Below are 26890 nucleotides of genomic sequence, written 5' to 3' on the forward strand. Positions count from 1 at the left end.
TTGGCCATCAACAGACCTTTAACTTCATATACAGGACTTGCATAATGATTATCCAACCACATTCTTCCACCCTGTTAATTGTTAGTATATCTTTAAGATATTGATGAACCTTCCAAATAAATTTTCCTCTGGCTTGGATGAAATTCCGGTATTCGTTTTAAAGTTTATTGGACCCGCTTCCAATGTCATCAATGAGAGTCTTGCTACCCAAATTTTATTTATTTATTTAATATATCAACGGGCTTTGGCCCAATATTACAAAAAAATATAAGAATAATAATTGGATGATTAAACTAACCTAACCCAACATACAATTAAAGCTTAGAATATAAAGATTACCTATAACTTGGAACAATCAGTTCAGAGAAAAAAAAAAAAAAAAAGACATTACTTATAGTTAACACAAAGGAACAATTACCATCACAATTCACAACACCTTATAGTTCTAGTTTAAGACAGCATTATCAATTAATAAGATTTAATTTCTTAATGAACCCTGTGCGCCCCTCAAAGCAATCAATTACATCAGAATACTGATTAGCCAGCCTAACAGTCCTTGCCAGAAAAGAATTGTGACCATAACTTGTGCGGTGTGTTTGGCTGTAAAAAGAAGTAACTTGCCTTGTTGACCTAGGTGGAACATAAAGACCTATTTTATTAAGAAGTGCAGGACAAAAGCTTTGAGGGTGAAGGATGTTGTAAAATACTTTCAAATCTTTATGTCTACGACGAGTTTCAAGACTTCTCAAATTCAATGAGGCTTCCATTTGCTGATAGTCCAACTCATCCTGATAATTTATAGGTACTCCATTTTGCTTAAAGGCAATATATCTTAAGAATTTATGTTGTACACTTTCAATCTTATGAATATGATTATTATAGTATGGAGACCAAACACAGGAACTGAATTCTAGATGAGGATGCACCGGCACAAGTGCACAATAGAGCAAACAAATAGATTAAATATTATAAAAGTCCCCTGAGCACCTCTTGATAAATCCAAGCATCTGCAGAGACTTGGTAACTGCCCCCAAAATGTGCGGAATAATAACTTAAAGGGCTATCCAGTGTCACACCTAAATCCTTAATATGAGAGACAGATTTCAATATGATGTTACCAACAAAATAGTAGTGGTTTACGGGGTCTCTATTTCTTTTAAAGGACATTGAGTAACACTTTCCAGCATTTAGATCCATACCATTTGTTGTACACCAATCAACAAGCCCATCCAAATCTGATTGGAGTCTGAAACAGTCCTCCAGAGATGAGACTCTAAGGAAGAATTTTAAATCATCTGCAAAAAGAAAAAAGAAGCTGTACTGAAAGCATGTTGATATATCATTAATGTAGAGGTTAAATAACAAAGGCCCTAAGTGGGATCCTTGTGGGACACCAGACAGCACCAAAATCTCCCGAGACTCAAAGCCCAGAACTCTAACGAGCTGCGTTCGACCCACCAGGTAGGACTCAAGCCATTTCAGCAGTGGATCCCCAATCCCTGATCTTTTCAGCTTAAAGATCAAAAGCCTGTGATTAACCCTGTCGAAAGCCTTGGAGAAGTCGGTATACAAAGAGTGCGCTTGATACCCCCTCTCCAAGGACTCAGACAAAAAATCAGTAAAGGATAGAATATTCAGTTCCCAAGAACGTCCTGCAGTAAAACCAAATTGTTCATCTAATAATTGGCCCTGAAGAAAAGATGTAAGGACAACACAAACAAACTTCTCAAACAATTTAGGAATTGTACTAAGAATACTGATTGGTCTATAATTCTGAACCTGCGAGCTGTCTCCAGTTTTAGGGATAGGTGTGATAAAACTGGTCTTCCAGTAGTCTGGAAAAATACCGGAAGTTAAAGACAAGTTAAAAATAATAAATAGAGGTCTTGCCAATAAAAAACTACACTGCCTTAGAAAAATTTTCCCTTCTGCTCTTAAGCAGGCAAAAGTAGTCTTCCAGTGAAAGACAGGCAAAACCAGTCTTCTTTTTTAAGAAAGGAGAAAAAAAGAATATTGCCAACTATTAGCCGGTATCCATATTACCATCCACATCGAAAGTATTTGGAAGGATTACCTATTAAATAATTATGAATTATTTAACTCACCATCAAATAATAAATAAACACCAATACAGAATCATTCCCAACAGATCGATGAAAATGACTATTTATAGTGCAATAAAATATATCATGCAGAATCTTGAGAGAAAGGTTACTGTAGCTGGACTGTATTTCGATTTGTCTAAGGCATTTGATACAACAGTTGACCATTCTTTGCTGCTGGTCATCCTGGGACAGTCTGGCATCAGGGGTGCAGCATCTAAATTACTCAGTTCATACCTAGATCATAGAGAGCAGATAGATGCATGAAACATTCTGACTCACCAACATTTTCCCACCCCCAAATTATATTAGCGGATTGATTAGAAGATTAAAGGATGTAGTGTCTGACACACTACATCCTTTAGTTATGTTTTTGCCTATTTTATTTTAGACAGAAGCAGTTGATCTCACAATATGGTCTCTGTTTCTGGGGATCAGCGGAGAGCAGCTGTAGATATATTTAGAATGCAAAATCACATCATTCATTCATTGTTTATTGGGCCTGACCTACAGAACTTCCTGTAGACCTTACTTCAGCAGACTAAATGACTCACCCTTCCCTCCTTATGCTTTTCTTTCTTGGTGTTATTCATGAAAAAACACAATGATTTGTTTGTTGAGAACAGGGAAATGTACACTGAGGATGTGACTATGATTACACAACATAGAAACGATCTGCGCATTCCATTGCATAATTCAGCCTACTATGAAAGGGGTTCTCATTATATGGCCATCAGGGCTTATAGAATGCTACCTGCTGATATTAGGAGCTTTGAATCTACAATCCAATTCAAGAAAGATGTTTACCACTAGTTAAAGATTAAATGTTTTTATAATTTTACCTTTACATAATAATTGTAACTTATATTAGGTGTTTAGAATATTTATTTTAAATTTTGTGAATATATGGCTATTGCCTCTATGAATTCTAGAAAAATCAGTGTATACTATGGGAGCTAGATCTTCATTTGTATGACATTGCTTTGCCATCCTGAACACAATTTTGTTGGCAAATAAAGGATGTTATTATTATTATTATAACCTAAAATCCTCATTGGACTCAAGAATACCACATACAGTGCTCTCAAAAAATTAATGTGTAGGTAGGTATTGTGAAAAATCAAATCCTTGGACCCTTTTTTTTCAAAGAAAGATTAAATGGAGAGTGCTACTTAAGACTTTCTACAGTTTGAACTTATAAGTATTATGTATACTCTCTCTGAGATTCTTCTTTGAAAGAAGAATCTGGTATTTTTTAACCTAAAATAATGTCTTATATCTATATATCTCCTAGTTAATATGGATTTCAGTTATCTAACAATATAAAAGATGCTATTTTCTGGATTTTGGAGGATGTGTACCTGTCAATGAAACCATCTTTTACAATTTTATTGCCATAAATAAACTATTGAATCTTTCTTGTTGATTAGATGTTTAAGGTCAAAAGAGATTTAAATTAACATTTAATTCAATTGAAAAACCTACATTAAACATTTTTAGTGTGAGTTTCAACCAAATCTAAAAGCCAGATGTTGTCTAATAAACTGGGGTGCAACACTTCAAATTGGGGACTTTGCTTAGCTGCCACAAAGTACTATTTGGGAATAGAAAATAGATTCTATAAAGTTTGATTACCAACTCAAAAATGATTGGACACCTAACCTATTACTAATCTATAATAAGTACTCATTAGCCTCCTATGGACTCCATTGTTCGTTTAAGTGCGAAGCTTATTAGCGGGAATTAGGATGTTTTCAGGCAGTTAAAGAAAGAGCTTACCTTGGGACCAACGCTTGAAAATGTCCTGCTTAATTTCTGCACCCCATAATAGTGTCCTTAGCCCCAAGAGCTCCTGTTCAACGACAGAAGGGAGTGTTTCCGCCATTTTAGGCAAAAACCCTCCAAACGAGACGATTTTTTACGATTTCTTTTGGTTTATTTAAAATTATCCTCTCGAATGTTTTGGATAGTAAAGTAGAATTAAGGTTAGAAAATATAACAAATTAAATATGTGTCATTAGTGCCATCTGTCATATGCATATGTCAAATGGCTAAGGGCGCATTGACTAATATTGACAGGTGTGATTTGAAGTGAAAATTAAACTCTTAAGTCCCATTCACAGGCCCACGAAATTTTAATTATAGATTATACACCTATTAATTTGATTTAAATTAATGAAATAACTTGCTGACTCTATTGACTTGTTGTTTATTGTTATTATAAAGGAAATCGTTTACTTATTGACACGTACTTACTTCGAAATGTTTCGTCACTGAAAAACGCCCTCTTCCTCACCACATCCAGTTTACGGAGCATGGAAAAAAAATTAGTATAAAGATAATAAAAATGATCACGTGATATTTTTATGTTTTGAAAACATAAAAAAATACTGCTCAAAACTAATTTTAGTAAAACTTTAGTTTTGAGCAGTTATTATTGCGCTATTAATATTTAATGTAAAATACAAATAAATTAAGATATCACACTGTTGAAAGATATTTAAAATCTTATCTTCATTCTGCTTTACTAGCGAAACAATCAATAACTGCAGTGTTATTAGAAACGTTATTTGACAAAAATGTTATTGGAAAACAGTTTTTCAGGTCAACGTTTCCAACGTACAATTTTTCCTCTCTTCTAGAGTAAAGTAGAAGGTTTTTGATCCTGTTTAACATGGAGAAGTGTTTTTCCGGTTCATATGGTTAGATGGGTGTGATTACCAAAACTTGCAGTAGGTTAATAGTTCCTTAATGTCTCAATTTCTTCCTGTGGGCCTAATGCTAAAATAGAAATAACTTCCAGAAATGGTGTGAAGTTCTTGCAGTTCTGTTTGTAGACGAGGTTTCTCTAAGAATGAATAAACTTTAACAGTCTCAGAAAGAAATTTGTCTGAAAAGTTTTTGATATTCACTATTTGAATACAATATTCTTTATGCAGTAGCTTATAAATAGCCTGTAAAAATAAATCGAACCCCAATCTGTTGCAAACTTGAAAATTTTGGCCATTCAAATAACAATAAAGAACGGACCTTCTGTTACACCAAGTTATTTCTACAAAATAAATAAATAGGAGACTAGAAACAAAGGAGATCTACAGCATATACTATCCGTTCAACTACTATTATATCTATCAATTGAATTCAACTTTTCATTAAAATCACAAGTAAAACCCTAAATAATATTAGTAGTTCAATAAAATTATGCTTTCTTTACAAAATGCTCACATATATTGAAACAGTTTTTGAAAGTGGTAGACAATGGTACAGTGAAAACATCTTGTCGGACTTGCATTGTCTTATTTATTTAATGTAACACGACGTTTCGGTTGGTAAGTATCTCCAACCGTTATCAAGTGTAAACTTACAGCAAACTATTATTCTATAGGCTTATATACTAGATGTGTGCAGCGATGTGGAAAGGAAAGTCATCCGTGAGAGGAGTTGGGGGGGGAGGACACGCCTCTCTTTAGATCCTACACTGTCCTGAGAGTAGAGGCTTCCAGATGTTGGGTATATCGACGCTTGGCTGGCTGAAGATCCCCTGATTCTGTGAAATGAAAGCTGCCTTTATGAACTTCCTCTTCCGCCAGTGCTGTTCCTTATGCAGAATCTTGGCTTCTGACCAGTGGATATTGTGTCCATTATGCCACGCGTGCTCTGCTATTCCGGATTTGGAAACCTCTCCTCTTTGGGTCCAGCTGCGATGTTCCTTCGCTCTGATTTCTGGGGGCGCTTCGTTTCACCTATGTATGAGTCACCGCACTCACATGGGATCCGGTAGACGCAATTTTTGGTATCCAACATGCCATCTGGTTTGGTCTTTGATACCACGCTTCTGATAGTGGTGCTAGATCTAAAGGCAGTTCTAATATTGTACTTGCTGGCAATGCGTAGGATTTGTTCCGATGTACCCCTAATGTAAGGTATGGGTAGAAGTCTGGTTGTCGTGGTGGCCTCGTCTCTGATTTGATTTGGACGCGTCCTTTGGATGGTCCTACTTATTAGCTCCTTTGGATATCCATTCTGTTGTAGGTCTCTGTAGATGGTATCCACTTCAGTCTTGAAATCCTCGTCGTTTCTACATCGGTACATCGGAACAAATCCGACGCATTGCCAGCAAGTACAATATTAGAACTGCCTTTAGATCTAGCACCACTATCAGAAGCGTGGTATCAAAGACCAAACCAGATGGCATGTTGGATACCAAAAATTGCGTCTACCGGATCCCATGTGAGTGCGGTGACTCATACATAGGTGAAACGAAGCGCCCCCAGAAATCAGAGCGAAGGAACATTGTATGTGTAATAATTATTAACAGAATAAGGGTTTTTATTCTCGAGGCTGTTAAACTCACTTCTCTTCAATATCGTTATTATCTTGACCAATCCAAGGATATCCGGAAACGTGATCTCCCTCCGCCATTGATTGATTAATTTAGTAAGGAAAACAATGAGACTGATGAACACTTGACCGCAACCAATTTTACATTTAAACCATAATTTTCGTGGCTAGTATTATTTTCAGTTTTTTAACAATGTCTTCTATGAATGACGCAGGAGCGAAAGAAAACCATCCTCTGGCATATCCAAACCAGCCAAAGCCAGAACCGGGTCACCCCTCGGCAAGGGAATAACTTTAAAAGTATCATGGGCAATACTTGAAAAGAAACTATTAAACTCAGTTTTTAACTGAAGAGACAAAGTTAATTTTGCTTGTTGTATAGCCAATCTATAAATTCTCGAACATCAACGAGTACAAATGAAAATAGGCGTGGCTACTTGAAGATAAAAAACTATCCTTAGAAAAAAATCGCTCATGCCTTGATAGAAAGATTTCTCTCTTAGGATTATCAATTTGACTGCTCCTAAATAAGGAGTGAACAATTGGTTTTAATCATTTTTATGGTGTTTTAAAATTGAAAGATTACCAAGCTTATTATCTAACTGGAAATGATTATCGAGTTGAAATGTCCTTTAATAAACAATTTGGGTAGATCATTCGAATATCATAAAATTTTCCTTTTACTCTTTTCTACCCTCCAGAATTAGGAATTAAGCATTTGAAAAATTGAGAGAGTTTTTGAAGAAATAGAAGTCAGGGAGCTCTATGGGGACTGAAATTTTTTCTCGACTTAAAATAAGAAATATATTTATTGCGCCTTGTTATTTATTTTCTTCTTAATCATCGATAATTATTCTTTTCTTTAGTTAAAATCATTGAATGATAATGAAATGATTTAATTATTTACCCACATCGGATCGTCCGAGAACCGTCTGCTCAAAATTTAATAATCCAGGAAATAGGGAAATTAATTCTCGCCTTCCCTCTCCCTGGCCCTGGTCTCCGTTTTATTTTACGCCGTCCGACCACCGACCGCCAATTTGCATTATCGATTTTTAATTCCTCCATTTTCGGCTTCGCACTTCCCACAAGTCCTCGCAAATAGAAAAACCTGTGGCTCCCAACATGTAAAAAAGTATAAAGAAATAATGAAAACCAGGGATTTTACACAATACAGAACATGTATACAGGGTGACAATTTAAAAACTTGAAATTGTCATATATTAAAAACAAAAAACTGAATATAAAACTGAAATTTAAGGCTGAGATACACTTCTAAAAATATTAATTAGAAAGAGAGATATGTGTTTATCAAGGAAAACAATTGAATTAAATGTTCAAAATGATATCTGTTATTTTAAAGCTTTTAATAAAGTCTACTTTCAAATTCTCTATGTAGATTTACGAATGTTTCTCTGGAAATAGTACGGCATTTCTGAACTATTCTATGCTTGAGTTCCTCTAGTGACTTAGGTTGCCTTTTAAAAACCACAGATTTTAGGTAATCCCACAAAAAGAAGTCAAGAGGTGTTAAGTCCGGGCATCTAGGTGGCCATTTAGTATGACCTCTTTTTCCAATCCACTAGTTAGGATATTGAAAATTTAACCATTGCCTAACGGGAACTACATATTGAGGGGCTTCATCCTGTTAGAATTGTAGTAAGCTTTCTTATAAAGATAAATTTCCGTGTATGTCCCTCTGATTTTCTAATTTCCGCACTATTGGTAGTTCGATAGACCTCTGTAGGGTTTCAGCATAAATGTCATCATTTGAATTTTCTAGTACATATAAATATTGGGCCGATAATACCATCTCCCAATATACCACTTCAAATATTAATTTTCTAATTAATAAAAGGTACATTCATACATCACTGAAGAAATATTTTTAACTAGTTGAGGTTCTGCCGTAATTCCTTTTGTCATTATTTCACAACGCTGGATTCTTCTATGCGCGTCGTCGTCATTAACTTCTTGCATTCTTGGCAGTTTAAAGGGATAAAACTTATTAAATTTAGGTACCATTCTTATTGGTTCACGAGATAATCCAGCTGCTACAGCTGCTTGACGAGTTGATAAAGTTGACTTAATTGCAAACTGATCCAGACTTTCAATTTACGTTGTTTCGTCTCGGTTGATTTATCTCTTTATTCGTGACAGAATCAGTTTCTTCAAACTTCGCTACTAGTTGGGAAACATACTCCCGGCTAGCATTTTGACTTGGATGCCTTTCATTGAAACGTTAAGCTGTTCTTAAGAAACATTTATCCTGAATGAAATACAGACCATGAATCATAAATGAAAATAATGCCTACACGTTCAGCTATGTTGTACACCTTTGTTAAAGATAAGAAGTGGTCCTTTTCGCTTAAACTGAAATAAAAGTCAACATAGCGAAATATGTTTTGAGAATAATATAAAGAGTTTTGGTTAGTGGTAAACTGTTTTGTGATTTATGGCATAACTAAGCATAATTTTGACATGCATTCATATGTTTTTAAAATAATTAGGCATTAAAAGAAATTTTACATTAATTGGCTATAATTTATAATAATAATAATAAAGATAATAATAATTAATATTGAACGAAGAGTAATAATATTGACCAAGGGATTACCATAGAAGCCAATAACTTGTTTACCAACAATATATAACGCACTCTTTTTTGTGACAACCTCTGTATTTATATTTAATGTCAAAATATGTCCGATCCAAAAGTAAAATCGACGTGTCCGGGGTTTAAAAAAAATACCCCCCTTTTATAAAATTTATCATTTATTAAATCACAAACCTGTATATAAATATACAGGGCAACTGCGAAAGTTTGGGAAATCTCGAAGCTGGAGATGCTAAAGACCAAAATATGTGAATTTCAAACAATCCTTAGTCCAAAAGTTGATAGTTTGCGAGATACAGGGTGTCAAAATTACAATTCAATTTTCTATTTTTCCTTGTTGCTTAAGAAGCATTTCAGATTTTGGCGTTAAACTCGGTATACGCAGATATTTTAGTATGAGGAACAAGGCTTTGTCACATTTTATGGCCAAACTTCTAGACTGCACCACTTACAGAACTATTTCGGTAAATAACTTATCATAACTTTTTTCTGCTACACTGTATACAACAACTGAAATTTTATTTTCTCGTATCTCGGCAACAAATAAGGTCCACTTGTAAAAAGTATCTAAAGTTAATAGTTTTCGAGATATATGTTTTTAAAAGTTTATTATCACTATTATAGATTTTATAGTGATAGGCAAAAAGGCAATCGCGCTTCCTCGTGGAGAAGGGGGAATCATTTACTTATCACAGATATCAGAAGGATGAAGCTCTGAGTCCTTTCAAAGAGCGTCGACTTCTGCATTGGCTTATAGATGCTTTCCTTAAGGCTGAGCGGTTTTATGTTTTCGATCAGGCTTTTTGGTATTACTCCTGTTGTTGACACAATACTTGGGATTGTCCGCACTTCTCTAATTTCCCATTGTTTTTGTATCTGGTGTTCTAGATCGCTGTACTTAACAACCTCTTCGTTATGTTTCGCTCTGAGGTTGGTATTATTAGAAATAGCTACATCAGTAAAGGTTGTCTTTCTAGAAATTTATATTAGGTGAGGTCTTATGTTACTTATTCGTTGTTCTGTAAGTACAGTACGATCCCAATACAATTTGTGTGGCTCATTTTTAAGAACTGATTCCGGCTTATAGATATAATATGGTTCCTTGGCTGCTGATAAGAGGTTTAGTTTTTCTGGGAACTCTTGATGCAGTATCTTGGCAACTAGATCATGCCGTTCTTTATATTCCGTTGGTGCAAGAGTTTGACATTGTGTGGTTATCTATTTTGTTCAATTTAAGTACATTGATTAGCTATTTCTGTGGAACTGCAACAAAAGCTTTTCGGTGTCCAATAAATGCTGCGAAAAGGTTTCTCTTATTATTAGCTATTCTTTACACCCCATGGCACCTCTGGTACATCCTGTTTATTGAGCCGCTGTGATGCTATTCTTGTCACAATGTCTGTAAATATATTCTGTAATGTAATATATAATTAGTTTATAGAGTGTGGGTAAGCATAGTATTGGCCGATATTTAGCTGGATCTTGAGTGTTTTCCAGTAATTTTGGACATGATTTGGGCCTAGAGCTTTCCACTTATGTAACTTTTATATGACGTTAGCCACTTCGTCAAATGAAAATTGTAAAAATGGCATTTGAGTATACGTTTGACACTTCTCAATCTTCATCCAGCTATTCAGTGTCGAGGTTGCATTCACTAGGCGTTGTTAATTTAATGTCCCAGAACGCCTTGATGGTTTCTTTATTGGGGTAAATGCTAATGGTAGTGTTTGTTGGAGCAGTCGTTGAGCTTTCGATAAAATTGCTTCTTTGAGCGTTCAAAAAATTTTCTTATTAAATATCTTGTTTTTTTTATTATTACAGTTTTTTTTATTACAGTAAATTATTAGATGAAGCTGTTCAAGCGTCGTAACTGCAAGAATATATTCAGGTATAATTATGTTGACAGCATTTAGAAGAATAGCCAATTTGCGGGAGGAATTAACTCTAGGAAGAGCTGGTCTTGTTTATTGTGCCTTTATATTTTGCCATTGCCATTCTTAACTATGTTCTAACTTTAGCATGCACTTCATCATTATGTTCATTGTTTTGGTCTTTATTTGGGATTTCTTGATTTATTATTACTTATGGTAATGGTGCCTGCTCTGGTAGATCTAAGTTTTCTTTCGCTTCTGTTCTCTCTTGATTGGCATTGTCTTGCAAATTATCCCTTACTTCCTTTAAATTTATTATTATTATTATTATTCTACATTTTGGTAAACATTAGAAACCATTAGAAACCACAACCCACCCAACAACACACTAGTCAGATATACTATCCAAAGCAAGGTGATTAAATATTATGGTATAAAAATGTGTTATCATCATGCTACACATTATTCAAATTCAAATTTATTAATCAACAACAATTTATTAATAAATTAATAAATTATTAATTTATTAATAAATTGTTGTTGATTAATAACAATAACTTCAGAATTAATTTACAATTTCTTATTAGTTATTAAAAGTTTTTCGCAATTTGACATGCACTTAGGTGCGTAAACACCTGTGTGTGCCTAAAGTAAATTACACAAAAGAAATTAATATGTAAATTAACCAAAACCTGTAACTAACTTACAACCAAAATCAATATAACTTGACCTACACTATCAATAGAAAGGAACAAAAAATCGAACCACCATATAACCATAAATAAAAATTGATCTTTTCCGTTTGAACTAATATAAAAATATAAATTTCCTACAACCTAACTAAATTGTTTAATATTGTAAATTTTAAATATAAATATCTCTAAAACTGTTAACTTTAAACGCGTTAACCTTTCTTGGAGCAAGGGGATATTTCCATCTTGCCTAAAATCAGCTAAAGTTATCCCAATTCACAAGGGTGAAGCTCTTGATAATCCTTCCAACTTTCGTCCCATCTCTCTCTTGTCTACGCTATCAAAGGTAATCGAAAAACTGGTTAAAAATCGAATAATGTCCTTTTTAAAGTCCAAAAACATCCTCACCAGACTTCAACTTGGCTTCCGTGAAAATACCAGTACCAATGATGCCATGCTTAATTTTTTTCATGAGCTTTACTCCCAGATAAATGCTGGTGGAGTTTCGGCGGCAGCTTTTTGTGATTTGTCGAAGGCTTTCGATTGTGTCTGCCACAGGATTCTGCTGCGGAAGCTTTATCATTATGGATTTCGGGGAGTTTCATCTTCTTGGTTTGCTTCCTATCTGCAAGATCGGCAACAACGAGTGCTTGTAGGATCTTAGATAGGATTACCATCCTATCACCTTGGGAGTTCCTCAGGGTTTAGTTTTGGGGCCTATACTTTTCCTCCTATACATAAATGATCTTACTAATCTTAATGTACGGGGGAAATTTACTCTATTTGCCGATGATACCACACTTCTTTGGCACAGCCCAGACACAGATACTCCGCGAACTACATTAGCAACTGATCTTCAGGCAGTAAATCTCTGGTTTGAATCAAACTTGCTGTCACTAAATCCTCAAAAAACCAAATTATTGTGTTTTAAGTGTGCTTTAGACCACGTGCCTTTTTCTAATTCAGTAGTTCAGCAGTTTGATAATACAAAATTTTTAGGTATATTCATTGACAGAGAACTCAGATTTGAAGAGCATATCCTCGATACTTGCAAAAAGGTGTCTGCAGGTTGTTTTGCAGTCAGAGCGGCTACCCTGGAGTTTGGCATGGAATTTGGAAGATCTGTATATTTTTCATTAATTGAATCCCACCTTAGGTATGCCATTTGCTTCTGGGGTAATGCAGCTGCCTACCTTCTACAAATGCTGCTTGTTTTACAGAAGCGTGCTGTACGTTACATCTGTGAGGCTAAACCAAGAGATTCCTGTCGCCCATTATTTGTTAGGCTGGGCATACACACTGTCTTCTCCCTCTACATTCAGGAAGTGGCCTGCTTACTTTTTGCAAATCGCTTTAAATTTATAACCCCAAATCCGAGATACTTAATGCGTCAAGTGAACGATCTAAATCTTCCAATCCCCTCCTCCACATTAACTAAAAAATCTATTTTCTACGAGGGAAAAAATGTTCAATCGTTTACCAGGTGGAATCAGGGAGGCATCATGTATTGACACTTTTAAACGTAAATTGAAAATACTCTTGACCGAAAAATGTTACTATTCACTGGATGAATACTACGTCGACACATTCTAATTTTCCCTAAGTGTAAGTTTACAGTATTTGAATTTTATTTGTTTGTATGGTTTAAATTCTTTGCTGTCTTATACTTGAGGGGATAATTATGGAATTTAATTTACTTTTTATGTATTTTTTTTCTGCTGTTCTTATGTATTGTTTTCTGATGTTTGTTTTGGAACTCGAGTGTGTATGGGGTGTAGTGTTTAAGTTTAGTGGTATTAATTTAAGGTAGCTTTGTTTAGAACAATTTTTCTTTGTTAATAACAATAAAGCATGTTTTTTTTTGTTTTTTCTTAATTTTTCGATCAATTGTTGTATACAGCTTAGCACAAAAAAGTAAAAAAGTTACAGGGTGTGCCAACAAGGTGTACGGCTAAGATAGTGCCTTAACTATACGAGGTAGAGCAAAAAGTTCTACAGCAAAGTTGTAGGGTTGACAAAAACCTACGAACTAAAAATATTTTTATGTATACTGGGTGTGTCACAAAAAAGTTACTATAAAATATGATTTTTTTTTAAATGGTACGCCCTGTATATTATGGTACCAAAATGTGAGGCAAAAAGAGTACTTTACTTTGGTATAACGTTTTTAAAATTTCCGTGCGGCGTTGCAACGTAATTAATTTTTTTATGTTATTTTTTGCCTTTTAGAGGGTTCGCTTAAAATACTATGCATAAAACGGGTATTCTTTAAGTTTTGATCAAGATTGCTTAAAAACATTGGTTTAAATGTCAAATAATAATTGTCAGATTATTAGTTTTATGACAGCAGTAGACAAGATCAATGTTTTTTCTTCAAAAACCACTTTAGAAATTATCAGTGAATTAGTTAATCGATTTTTAATTTTTATTGTTCATTTTGTAATCAATATGAATTTTCCTCGTGAGGAATTTGTTGATATGATATATGCCCTTGGAGCTGCTGAAAGAAATAGCCTTTTGGCACCTAGAATTTATGCGCAACTTTATCCTGCAAGGAGACATCCCCAAGCACAAGTGTTTCAAAAACTAAAAGAAAGATTTGAGAGAACAGGAAGTGTAATTTATGAAAAACATGAACGGGTGAAGCCAGTTACAAATGAGGATAACAGTATGACAGTAGCTTTAAGTGTCGTTGAAGATCCTCATAAAAGCGTTAGGCAACTTGCTAAAGAATTAGCCTTTAGTGCAACATCAATATCTCGCATGCTTCGAAGCGAAAAATTCCATCCTTACCATATTCAATTGTTGCAGGAATTACTTCCGCAGGATTATAAAGCAAGAATGCCTTTCTGTCAGTGGGCGCAAAATAAGATTCGTCAGCCTGAATTTTTAAATTTTGTGCTTTTTTCGGATGAAGCTACATTCCATAATAATGGCAGTGTTAATAAACATAATTTTCATTATTACGACACCAGCAATCCATTCTTCACCCGAGAAATTCATCATCAACATAGATGGTCGCTTAATGTTTGGGCAGGAATAATAGGACATTACGTTATTGGACCGCACTTTTTTAATGGACATCTGAAAATGAAAATGTGAAATGTATTTAAACTTTTTACAAAACGATTTTAATGTCCTTCTACAAACGTTGCTTGACCATGTTCGAGATGGGATTTGGTTTCAGCATGACGGCGCTCCAGCTCATTATAGCCATGCTGTTAGAAATTTTTTAAATGAGCATTTTGATGGCCGGTGGATAGGGAGAGGTGGGCCGGTCTCCAGATTTGACCAAACAAGATTTTTTCTTGTGGGGATATGTGAAGGAAAAAGTCTATCAAACAACTCCTACCACAAGTGAAAATATGAAAAATAAAATTTGGGAGATTTTTCAAACAGTCACGCCAATTATGTTGGCAAAGGTTAATGACTCATTCTCAAAAAGGGTAAACGCTTGCGTACAAAATTTAGGAGGTCATATTGAACACAATTTATAATAATTGTAATTGATCTTTAAAATTTGAAATTAGTGTAACGATGTACACTTATGCAAAAATACGTAAGTACCTACCTAGTATGTAATTTAATTTTGGTGTTTTTTTTAGCAGTTTAGGTGAATAATTGTGTTGGTTAATTTTTCAAGTATGTAATAATAATAATATTAATTGTAGGAAAAGTAATAATTCTAATTCTTCAATAATTTTTTCTAAGCAATCTTGATCAAAACTTAAAGAATACCCGTTTTATGCATAGTATTTTACAGAAAAGTTAAAATATCTCAAAAAGTACTTGGTTTAGCTATAGGATATATTAAATTAAAAATGAAGGTATTTGAGGGACAAACTTAATTAGATAAAAATATACAGGGTGTTCCATTTGAAAAATTTGAGATATTGCGTATTTAATTTCAGCAAGTTTAAAAGTTCTTTAAAAACACCCTGTATTAAAAAATTACAAATCATCATAGTCATCCTAGAGGAGGTACCCTAGACTAACTGTGGTATAAGTTTCATAGGCGCAAAATAAATTTTAAGTAAATTATGATTTTTTAAACCAACCCTCTAAAAGGCAAAAAATAACATAAAAAAATTAATTACGTTGCAACGCCGCACGGAAATTTTAAAAACGTTATATCAAAGTAAAGTACTCTTTTTGCCTCACATTTTAGTACCATAATATACAGGGCGTACCATTTAAAAAAAAAACATATTTTATAGTAACTTTTTTGTGACACACCCGGTATACATAAAAATATTTTTAGTTCGTAGGTTTTTGTCAACCCTACAACTTTGCTGTAGAACTTTTTGCTCTACCTCGTATAGTTAAGGCGCTATCTTAGCCGTACACCTTGTTGGCACACCCTGTATAAGGTATTTACTGAAATAGTGCTCTAACGCAATGACGCGCTCTAAAAGTTTAGCTATAAAAAATAATAGCGCCTTGTTTCTTATACTAGAAAGCCTTCCTATACCGAGTTTTGCGCCAAAATCTAAAAAGCTTAATGAAATAAGGAAAAATATATAATAAAATTAGACACTCTGTATATTTTATTTTATATTTGTTGTTGCCCAAATAAAGAAAAAAAAATCATGTTGTCTTGAAACCTATATAGAACGTTTGATAAGCGCTGATTTCTAACCAAGCCCTGACCAGACAGAGAGCGGAAAACCGGATCACTGAGGAGAGAGACAGACATACCCCATCATTTGCGACGATTATCGTTGCTCTGTGACAAAAACAAGACTGTCCTAAGGGTTTTTAGTGGCTTTATTAGTTTTGCAGTGTTCTAATTAAGGTGGTTGCATGTAATTTTCCAGGGTATTTCTTTGGCTCATTAGTCTTATTTATCTATTAGCTTTTGAACTACTTTTTTATTACCCTTAAGAATCATATAGGTTTACTAAGGTTATGTTTGTTATTTGCATTGCAGCGGCATCGCCGATTATACGGCTTTTGCCGGTTCGCCGTTGATAATGTCTTTATCGATCACACAAAATTTAAACGGTGATGATTTTTAATCATAATTAGCTCGGAAGGTTTTTTATTTTTAACAAAAACAATTGAAATCCAATAATAAAAACAGATGCATAATAATAGTGTATAACTTTTTAGTACTGCTGCGCCGTGACGATGTGTGCTATCTTTCCATCTTCTTTCTACCTAATGTAGGTTTCGATTGTATGATAATGCGGTTGTTTATTGTTTGTATAGAATTTATTTGACGCTTTGGTGTTTATGTGCAATGGTTTGATAAATTAGTGGTGCGTGCAATGGAAAAACGGTGCAACAATTACGGCTAGTCGGCGCAGAACTGTCAAAAAGCCCCCCGGCCAAAAGACAATAAAAGGGTGCTGACAAAAATGGCCGCTGAAACCAGAAAATCCCGTAAAAGTAACTTTTCACAGGAAGAGGTCGATGTTCTGATCACGACAGTTCTGCAGAACCACGATATTTTATATAAGGAAACGTCGAAAAGTTTTTTCCACAAGGAAATCCGTAACCAGGTATGGAATATCGTTTTGGAAGAGGTCAATAAAGTGTCCCAAGAAAAACGAACTCTAAATGAAATTAAGAATAAATGGAAGAAGTGTCAACATAATCCCGGTGCTTTTTGTAACTTACCTGTTGGGGAACGGGAGGAATTTGACGATATAGGTAGGTGAAGGGACTTATTTTAAGGTTATTTATTAATTGGCAGATTTCCGATTTGTTTTGATGCGCTTGTTTTATGACTGCTGGAAAAAATCCTACATTGACATTTTAAATGTCACTATTCCCCACTACTGTTCATCAGTGTGTTTATTATTTTATATTTTGATTTTTTTTGCATAAATATTCACCTCTTTTTTATAAAGTCTGTCATAAGATTGATTATTTTCCTTCTCAGTAAGGAACCCTGAAAAACCCTTAATATATTAAGCAATAATTCTGCTACATACATACATTTAACCAACATTTGTAAAGTAAATAAATAAATCAGGAAGTTATGAAAAATATTATGGTAAAGATCCAGTTTAGCAACTCTTCTCAAAATCTCACTTAAAATTATGGGAAAATACTTGAAATGTGGAGCAATATTCCGATACTAGAAGAGCAAATTTACAAGTTAAAGATTGTTTTTTTTTTTAAGAAAACCTAGAAAATTCACTAGAAAAAATATAGAGAGCTTTTGTCACCAATATCCTGTTAAAACCCAAGCTAACTAATCCCAATCCAACCTGACCCTACTATAAGAGAATTGAAAACAAATGTTTGAATATATACGTATACAGTATTAGATATAATATATTACTATCAAAAATGTGCTAATTATTGTAAAATGACATACAGTGGACCGCAAAAGTGATGGTACAATAGACAATTTATATATAAATTTTATTTATAATTTTTATATGAAATAAAAATCAATTTTTACTTTTATGTATTTATTTTTTCCAATGCCCAACATCATAACATAAACCTATTTGCATAATATATCTAACACACAATAAACAAAAAAATAAAATAAAATTTTCTATAAAAATTTAATCCACAAAAGTCAAGGTACTCTTAATTTGTGTAAATCAAAATATGCAAGTATCTCTTAAATTTATTGTTATTTTGTTATTTGCTAATAAGAACATTCCTCTAATACTATTCTGGCATTCGTTTTCAGTATTCACTAGAATATTTCTTCTTAACTTTGACTGGTAAATACAGTGATAATCATGGGAAGAACAGAATTAAGTGTCAGTGAGCGGAAAATTATTATTAATTTGCATAGAGAGGGAAAATCATACACCAAAATTGCAGAAGTGATTAAAAGAAGCAGGTCCACTATACAAAAAGTAGTAAATCGTTTTCAAAATGAAAACAGAATTGAAAATAAAACGCGAACAGGACATCCTACAAATCCTGTAGTGCACGTAAGAAGCCCCATGTTAGCGATATTAATAGAAAAAAGAGACTGGAATTCACTGAAAAGTACAAGTCTATTGAACTTGATTTCTGGGATAAAGTTATCTGGTCAGATGAAAGTAAATTTAACATTTTTGGGTCCGATGGTCGTGTCAAGGTGTGGAGGAAACCCGGTGAAGCTCTTAATCCGAAAAATACAATCAAAACAGTGAAACATGGAGGAGGTGGAGTAATGGTTTGGGGTTGCATGGCAACTTCAGGTGTAGGAAATATTGTTTTTATCGACGAAACAATGGATCAAAAAGTATACTTAAATATTTTAAAAGAAAATTTACGTGCCAGTGCTGAAAAATTAGGGTTGCATGAGAACTATTACTTTCAACAGGATAACGACCCTAAGCACAAAGCTTATACAGTACGTCAGTGGTTGGTTTTTAATACTCCCCATCTGCTGGAAACTCCTCCCCAAAGTCCCGATCTTAATCCTATAGAAAATTTATGGGATGTTTTGGGGAGAAAAATTCGGCAACATGTGATTCATAATAAATCAGACTTAAAACAGGTAATTTTAGAAGAGTGGCCAAAAATATCCAACGATGTGACGAAAAAACTAGTTCATTCAATGCCAAATCGCTTAAAAGAGGTTATTAAACTGAAGGGTTTTCCCACGCGTTATTGACAGAACTTTATTAGCCTATAGTCTGAAATGTACCTTGACTTTTGTGGATTAAATTTTTGTAAGAAATTTTATTTTATTTTTTTATTTATTGTATGTTAGATATATTATGGAAATAGGTTTATGTTATGATGTAGGGCATTAGAAAAAATAAATACATAAAAGTAAAAATTGATTTTTATTTCATAAAAAAATTATAAATAAAATTTGTATTGTAATTCTCTATTGTACCATGACTTTTCTGGGCCACTGTAGTTATTGGAAGGTTTCCTCACATCTTTCAGTGTCTAACTAGACTAGACCCTATTTTCCCATAATGTTAGGTTGGATTTATAATCCCAGGAATGATTAAAATGTATTAAGGTCAAAATTTATTTCTTTCATATATGAACTTGTTATTATTTTTCATATAATAAATGAAAACACTTCTAATCAATGCTCTACATAGCAGTGGTACCCAAGTAACCAAATTTTTTAAACATAATTTATATTCTGCATAGCGCCCTAGTTCAACTCAATTTAGTTTTCATTGTATATTTTGTACTTAGCTGTATTTCTTAAGAAGTGAAGTTGATAAGATGCTTCAACAAAAGTTTTTTTTATGATCAATATGTGTGTTCCACTTGAGATTTTCATCTAGCATCAGACCCAGGTATTTTTTGTTCTTTTTAATTCTGGCTAGTTAGTGATTTGGATAAAGTCATTATTTACTCTGAATATTGACCAAAATATCTGAATTATTATCAGAGTACAATAGACCAGTATTGTCTGCATGGTCTAAACCAGCTACCTTAAAGATAACAACATAAAGCAAGTATGAAAGTAGACCCAATACTGATCTTTGAGGTACACCACAATGATATGTCAAGGTATCACTGTTCTGCCCATTTACATACATATACAGTGGTGGATAAAAGTATGGAAATTTGTTGAAATTTTTAATATTTTTGTTGTACACAAGTTATATATTGTAGCAATATATTTTTCATGCTAAAACTATATGTAATAAGGGATTATATTTTATTCAAAAAATCAAAAATATACCAGTTTTCAAAAAAACAAAAATTAAAATAGAAAATTAATTAGACAAAAGTATGGAAACTTATAAAAAAATTCAATATTTTGTGGCATGTCAGTTGACATTCAATACTGCTTGATATCTTCTAGGTAGAGAATCAATGAGGTTCTGGCAAATTTCCACAGAAACCTTCTTCCTTTCTTCCTGCACATTTTCTCAAAGTTCATAAAAAAAGGCATTTATTTTCAACAGGTTTGTTACCTGTAGTTGGGAAATAATAAAAAAAAGAAAGAGAAACAATAAAAATATGTTGAAGTTTGTACTTCAGCACATGCAAAGCAGGAAAGAAAAAAGAAAATAACAAAATATGTATAAAAATGGCAAATAAAAATGCTTAACATTCTATGTACTTAAACAGACTATCTATATACATACTAGAAAGACTCTGTATCATCATCAAACTCTGAATCACCTATCTAATTTATACTTTTTATAATGGATCTTAAACTGTCAACATAAATATCTCACTGTTCATGTAAATTATTAGTAAACTAATTCTGACATGTTATATAAATAGGGGATTTAAACAAAATATATGTTTGTTTGTTTGCTATATTTTTTTTAAATTTCTCTTTCTAAATGGTTCCAAAAGTTCTTAATAAGGTTGAGATCTGGAGACCACACTGACCATTCTCAAAAACTCCATTTTCAGCAAAAAATTTTTTGAAATGTCCAGCGGGGCATTTTTTCCTCTGCATAGGGCATCATTACATTTTTAAGGATATTCCTGTAGATAAAACAATCCATTTTTTCATCTATTTTCACTATAGGACCAGTACCAGATCAGGAAAATCATCCCCACATCATAATGTTCCCACCACCATGTTTCAGTGTTGGAGTTTGAGATATTTAACATCAAATCTTTTGCCAACTGGTTTTCTTACATATCATTTTCTGTTAGATCCAAAGAGGTTATACTTGCTTTCATCTCTAAAAAGCAGGGTGAAGCATTTTTCTGGTCTCCAAGTAATATGCTGTTGGGCAAATTTTTATATGGGCCTTATTTTTATTACCTACTATTTTTTACTAATCGATTTTTCCTTAATATTTTTGACACTGCACCCTTACTAATTCTTAAATTTCTTGCAATTATTATTTTTTGTTTGAGCCCACTATTTGTTAGCTATAAAACTTTCTTTCTCAGACCTTCCAAAAAATATTTGTTTTTTCCCATAATTTAGAAACTTTTGCCTTCTACTGGCTACAATGTGCATTAGCCAACAAACAACAATAAACTAAATATTATTATTATTATTATTATTATAATTATTATTTTGACAATAGCAGGAGGTGAGACCGATGAAGCTATTGTTTCTTCCGTATGTTTCAGGCTTCAGTAGATGGACCTGCTCACATGCAGTAGTGGATCATTCTCTCCGAATTTTGTCCCAGCTCAGCATCAACGCGATTCTTGAAGATATTCGTATTTCGGGCCGTCACCGTTTCCTGATTTAACGAGTTCCACAAGTGCACTGCACGATTTGTTACAAAGTTTTTTCTGGGAAGTTTTGCCGTTCTTTCTTTTTCAAGCTTCCTTGTATGTCCTCGGAGATGATGGTTTTGGCTATAGTGGAAAAAGTTCGCCAAATTGCACTGGTAATAACCACTGGTAATCTTGTAGGTTTCGATGAGATCGCCTCTATGTCTTCGCTCTCTGAGAGTGGTCAAACCAAACCTGATTAATCTTTCTGGATATGGCACCTCGCTTAATTCGTAAGGGATTTTTGTTACTTTGCACTGTAATTTCTCCAATTGGTCTATATCTTTAATATAATATGGATTCCATACAACAAAGGCATATTCTATTTTTGGTCTTATGTAACTTTTGTATAGAGTGGATATCATTTCAATAGAATGGTCCCTAAAAGGTTGTTTTATCAGATAGACTAGCAAGTTTGCTTTTTTACAAATTCTGGTTATATGACGTTCTCATTTTAGGTCTGATGTTATTAGGACTCCTAGATCATTTTGTTCGTTCACTGATTTTAAGGCACATCCATCCAGAAAATATTCATTATCAGGATTATCTGGACCGATCCTCAACACTGTGCATTTGGATGTGTTTAGTTTCATACCCCATTGCCTTGACCACATCTCAATATTTTGCAGGTCTGCCTGGAGCAGCACTGCACTGGTTAGAGGATTAGCATATATTTTGCAGTCATCTGCAAACAGACTTGTGTCCATCTTTATAAGTCCAACTAGATCAAACAAATATGATGTAAAAATCACTGGGCCAACTACCGATCCCTGGATAACGCCGCTGCTCACTCGATGTGGACTGGACAGCTCCCCATTGACTATAACCTGGTAGAATCTCTCATTCAGTAATGCCTTGATCAGATCAAGCAGCTTTCCTCTGACTCCAAAATGCTCCAGCTTTAGAGCTTGTGCGGGACTTTATCAAATGCCTTTTCATAGTCAAGATATATTATGTCTGTTGGCTGGCCATTGTCGTGATTTTTTGTCCAGTCATTCAAACACTCTAAAAGGTTTGTTGTTGTTGAACGTTTAGGCAAAAATCCATGCTGAGAGGCAGGTATCAAACCATTCTCCAGAAAGAATGCTATGATTGCTATGAGCTCCTTAACTATTACTTTCTCTATACATTTCAGTGGGTTGCATGTGAGGCTGATAGGTCTGTAGTTTTCCAGTTAGTTATATACACTTAGAAAAACTCAAACTAAAAAAATTTCCATTCTTTTGTCCTCCATCTTAAAAAACAATAAACATGGTGATAAAAAAAGGAATGCACACAACAACTATTTATCTGCAAAAAAGTATGCACCAACAAAATGTATTCATACCATAAAATATTTGTGGCTTTATTGGCTGGTACTTTAATAGTAAACAAAAACAAAAAATTTCCATACTTTTGTCTGCCACTGTACCTTTGCTTTCTGTTTATCAATTATGACTTACTACATCAAGTCATGATTTACTACTATCAAATACTTTTCTCAGGTCAACAAAGACTGCTATTATTATTATTTTATTGTTATTTAAATCAGTTCAAATAGAGTTATTCAGATGAGATATCATGTCAGTATTGTAAATATATTGACTTAAAAATAGCCACATAATATAATCATAGTGGTATCTCCATATTAGCATGGGATGTAACCTGTTGTTAATTTTTTAACTCATATATATATAGATAACTTCACTCATAAATAAATGTAATTTGTAAGCCTTTGGCTTTTCAAATACATCCAAATGAACCCTTTCACAAGGCAAATATATAGTTTCTTCATTTCCATCCATAGTTTCTTTCATTATTAAAGCCTGCAAGATCTTTTGATAAATTCAAACAGCTCTATTTATAGTATGTTCAAAGTGGTAAAAAAAAGTGAAGAAAAGACTTAAGGGACTAAAAACACCCAAATCATTGACCAAGTCAAGCTGCCTCAAGGGTACCTTCAATAACATATTGACAAGGAGGAGAGACCTTTAACAAGTAAATTTTATAAACCCACATTTCTCAACATTTAATGACATTTCATTCGACTTACACCAGGAAAATACTCTGTTTATATTTATCTAAAATGCCAGCTGATCCTGAGAGAAGGAAATGTGCTGATAAATCATCAGAGAATAGTAAGAATTCAGAGTGCAATAGCGATCCAAGGTGATTGACAAAGAGGCTGAATAACTATGTTCCTAGATGAGAGCCCTGAGGAGACTTGTTGGAGATGTTGTCTAAAATGGGTCAACAATCAGATAAGACTTAATCCAAAGTAAAATGGACACTCTGATGTTAAGATCTGAAATGTAAGAGATAAAAATATTATGGTTGATCTTACGGAAGTCTTTAGTCTATGAATATTTCATTACCGTTGCCAAAAGATTTAAAGATAAGTTGCTAATAACAAATTCATGTTGCTGATCTCCAATTATTTTCTGTAAGTTGTCACTAAGAACCACCTATAGCCAGTGCTTGAACAGCCTAGATAATAATTAGGTATTACATATAAAAAACATTTTATTTAAAAAAAGACCAGTTACAAACTAAAAATCTATTTCCAAAGTCCTAAGCTGTGAAGTTAAAAATATGTCATTCTAGTGTCTCATTTATGTCCCATCCTCAAAAAAATTATTGAAATTATAGTAAGCTCTTTCCCCCAGATATGCTGTGAGTTTTCTAATAATTTTTGGTGAAGGTACTTGTCTCAGGGTTAGAGGAAGTCCCATATTTTACATACTTTTAAAATATTATGCACAACATTCCTTTAAATAACAGTAAAATTTGGTTTTATATTTTGTGTCATGATGATGTTGACCTGCCTTATCAGAGAAAAGAGAAAAATTATTTACTACAAACTTTGTGGTTTATGTACAAACCATATGTTGCTAGACTTTGTGGAGGGGATACTAATGGGACAATATTTATTAATTTTTATGCCCAGATTTAAAAATACGCCTCACATACATACATTAGATAACTTCCAGTCAACACAAATTACTAATATTGCATCTGCTTTTATTGAACATGGCAAACACATCATCAACATATTATCTTAACCAAACTCATGGAAAGTATTGGAGTGTCTTTTTTGCATTCAACTCAAAACGGTGCATAAAGAGCTTTGCCGGAAAAGGCAATTAATTACCCATTCCTGTACCCCCAAGGTGTTCATAATACAAATTGTTGTATTGAAAAAATTGTTGTACTTTTTAAAGTTCAATCAGATATTTCAAACTTTCTGGTAGATTCTTTCTTTCTTTCAAGTACTTTATTGTCGAAAATTTGGTACATGTACACGAATTTTATTGACAAAGCTTCAGAAAATAAATACAATCAAATCAGATTTTACAAAACAAATATAAAAAATGTATACAACATATAAAATGCCAAAAAAAAAAATGCAAGAGAAAAATGTTACAAACAAAATCTTTATAAAGCAAAATATATGCATGTAGACAAAGGTAGCAGAGATAAAGGGACACGTCTGGTATTAATCTGTCTGGTAGGATAACTGTGATGTCGGATTGGAAAACTGTTCTTATTTTTGAATATTAAACATGCAGTTTCCAATTTGTCAAAATACGGCTCTCTTTGAAAAGATTACCACAATGCATTCTAGAATGGGCCTTAAATAAACTTCTGACAGCCCTCTTTTGCAGCACAAAAACAGACTGAAACAGATAATTTGAACATGCACCCCAAAATGGAAGAGCATACCTTAAATGCGACTCGAACAAAGCAAAGTACACATCACGAGCAACATCCCTCCCCAGTTCATGAACGGTTGCCCTAACAGAGAAGCAGCCAGAAGCAAGTTTTTTATTTAACTTTATTATATGATCAGAAAACTTTAAATCTTTATCAATGACTAAACCAAGAAATGCAGAATTGTCTACCATGTCCAATGCGTTCTCACCAAAATCAAGACTCTCAGCTTGAAAATTGAAACCAATAATATGGGACTTTGACATATTTAAGCAAAGTTGATTGGAATCACACCATTGCTTTAATTTCAGGAGATCGGCTGCAACATTTCTGACAAGCTGCTTGGGATCTTTATTCGACCATAAAACCATTGTGTCGTCAGCAAACAATGTAAAATGTCCACATATGCTAAGAGTAATAAGATCATTAATGTATACAAGAAATAGAAGGGGACCAAGAACTGACCCATGTGGAACACCACAATCAACAGACTCCCTACCAGAAAAGTCACCATTAAGGTACACAGACTGCTCGCGACCAGACAAATAGCACTCAAACCACTTCAGTGCAACGCCCCTAACTCCATAAGCAGAAAGCTTCTGAAGCAGTATCCTATGACTCACACAATCAAAAGCTTTGGACAAGTCACAGAACACCGCCGCAGTCGCCTCGACATCAAAAGAATCCAGACTTTATTTTCATTTGAAATTAGATTATTGACTTTTGAAATAAACTGTTGACTGTTTTGACTAAAAAACATTCATAGGGTAATTTAAATGTCTCCAATTACTCTATCAAAAACTGTAAAATGTTGTAAGTTGAGGATCATGGGGACATGGAGACATTTGGTTTTATTTAATTGTCAGGTTTATGGATTTTTGATAAACAATATAATTTTTGAATTGTTGAAACAAGGTTATTGTAATCGTTTAATGCTGTTTTAACCTTTGAAATATTCTGCTTAGTCTAAAATAACAGCAATGTTTTCTTTGTGGGCTTTTAAATTGAAGCAATATTTTTCTCTTAGTCGTTTAATAATTTAGATTAGAAGTGGTATTTTGTGGGTGTATTGGTCAATTGTTAGACTAGAGAAATTTAAGTAAATTTCCATTTTATATTTTATTACTTTTTTACCGCCCTTTTCTATCTTATTTTATCTACTTCCTTATCCTATGTGATATGTATTTTTTTAATTTGACAAGAGAGAACTACGGCTTCGAGCCCTGAAGATGAATTAAATATATGTTGAAACGTTGGCTAGAAACAAATAGTTTTCTTTACCAATTGACCAATACACCCACAAAATACCACTTTTAATACAAAATCTCTGGTCACAAATACACAAGAATAAATATTATTGGAACCTGATGTGTTTTTCAATTTTTCAATCTTGAGATTTGGTTGCGATAGTTTCTTTAGCACATGCTGTCGAAGGCTCTGTCAAGT

General features: G+C 33.5%; 2 protein-coding genes across 5 annotated transcripts in view; one reads left to right on the top strand and one right to left on the bottom strand.

Annotated features, from left to right (window-relative positions):
- LOC126738498 (ubiquitin carboxyl-terminal hydrolase MINDY-3 homolog) overlaps positions 1–4089 on the bottom strand; it is a 50022-nt gene extending 45933 nt beyond the window's left edge. Inside the window, exon 1 of one of the 2 annotated variants that reach the window (XM_050443868.1) lies at positions 3882–4089. In XM_050443868.1, coding sequence (XP_050299825.1) covers positions 3882–3987 — 106 coding nt within the window. In that variant the 5' untranslated portion in view covers positions 3988–4089. The remainder of the gene's footprint in view (positions 1–3881) is intronic. The other variant, XM_050443867.1, reaches the window with a different exon arrangement.
- A 12239-nt stretch (positions 4090–16328) lies between these two features.
- The window catches only part of LOC126738493 (titin-like), a 77927-nt gene continuing 67365 nt past the window's right edge, over positions 16329–26890 (top strand). Inside the window, exon 1 of one of the 3 annotated variants that reach the window (XM_050443857.1) lies at positions 16329–16418. Coding sequence is in view for 1 of the 3 variants with exons in the window: in XM_050443859.1 (XP_050299816.1) it covers positions 16984–17278 (295 nt within the window). In the remaining 2 variants the exon portion in view is untranslated. Of the gene's footprint in view, positions 16419–16648; positions 17279–26890 lie in introns of those variants that run through there. The other 2 variants (XM_050443859.1, XM_050443858.1) reach the window with 2 other exon arrangements.

Source organism: Anthonomus grandis, chromosome 7 (genome assembly GCF_022605725.1).
Source record: "Anthonomus grandis grandis chromosome 7, icAntGran1.3, whole genome shotgun sequence".
In the NCBI taxonomy this organism is placed as follows: domain Eukaryota; kingdom Metazoa; phylum Arthropoda; class Insecta; order Coleoptera; family Curculionidae; genus Anthonomus; species Anthonomus grandis.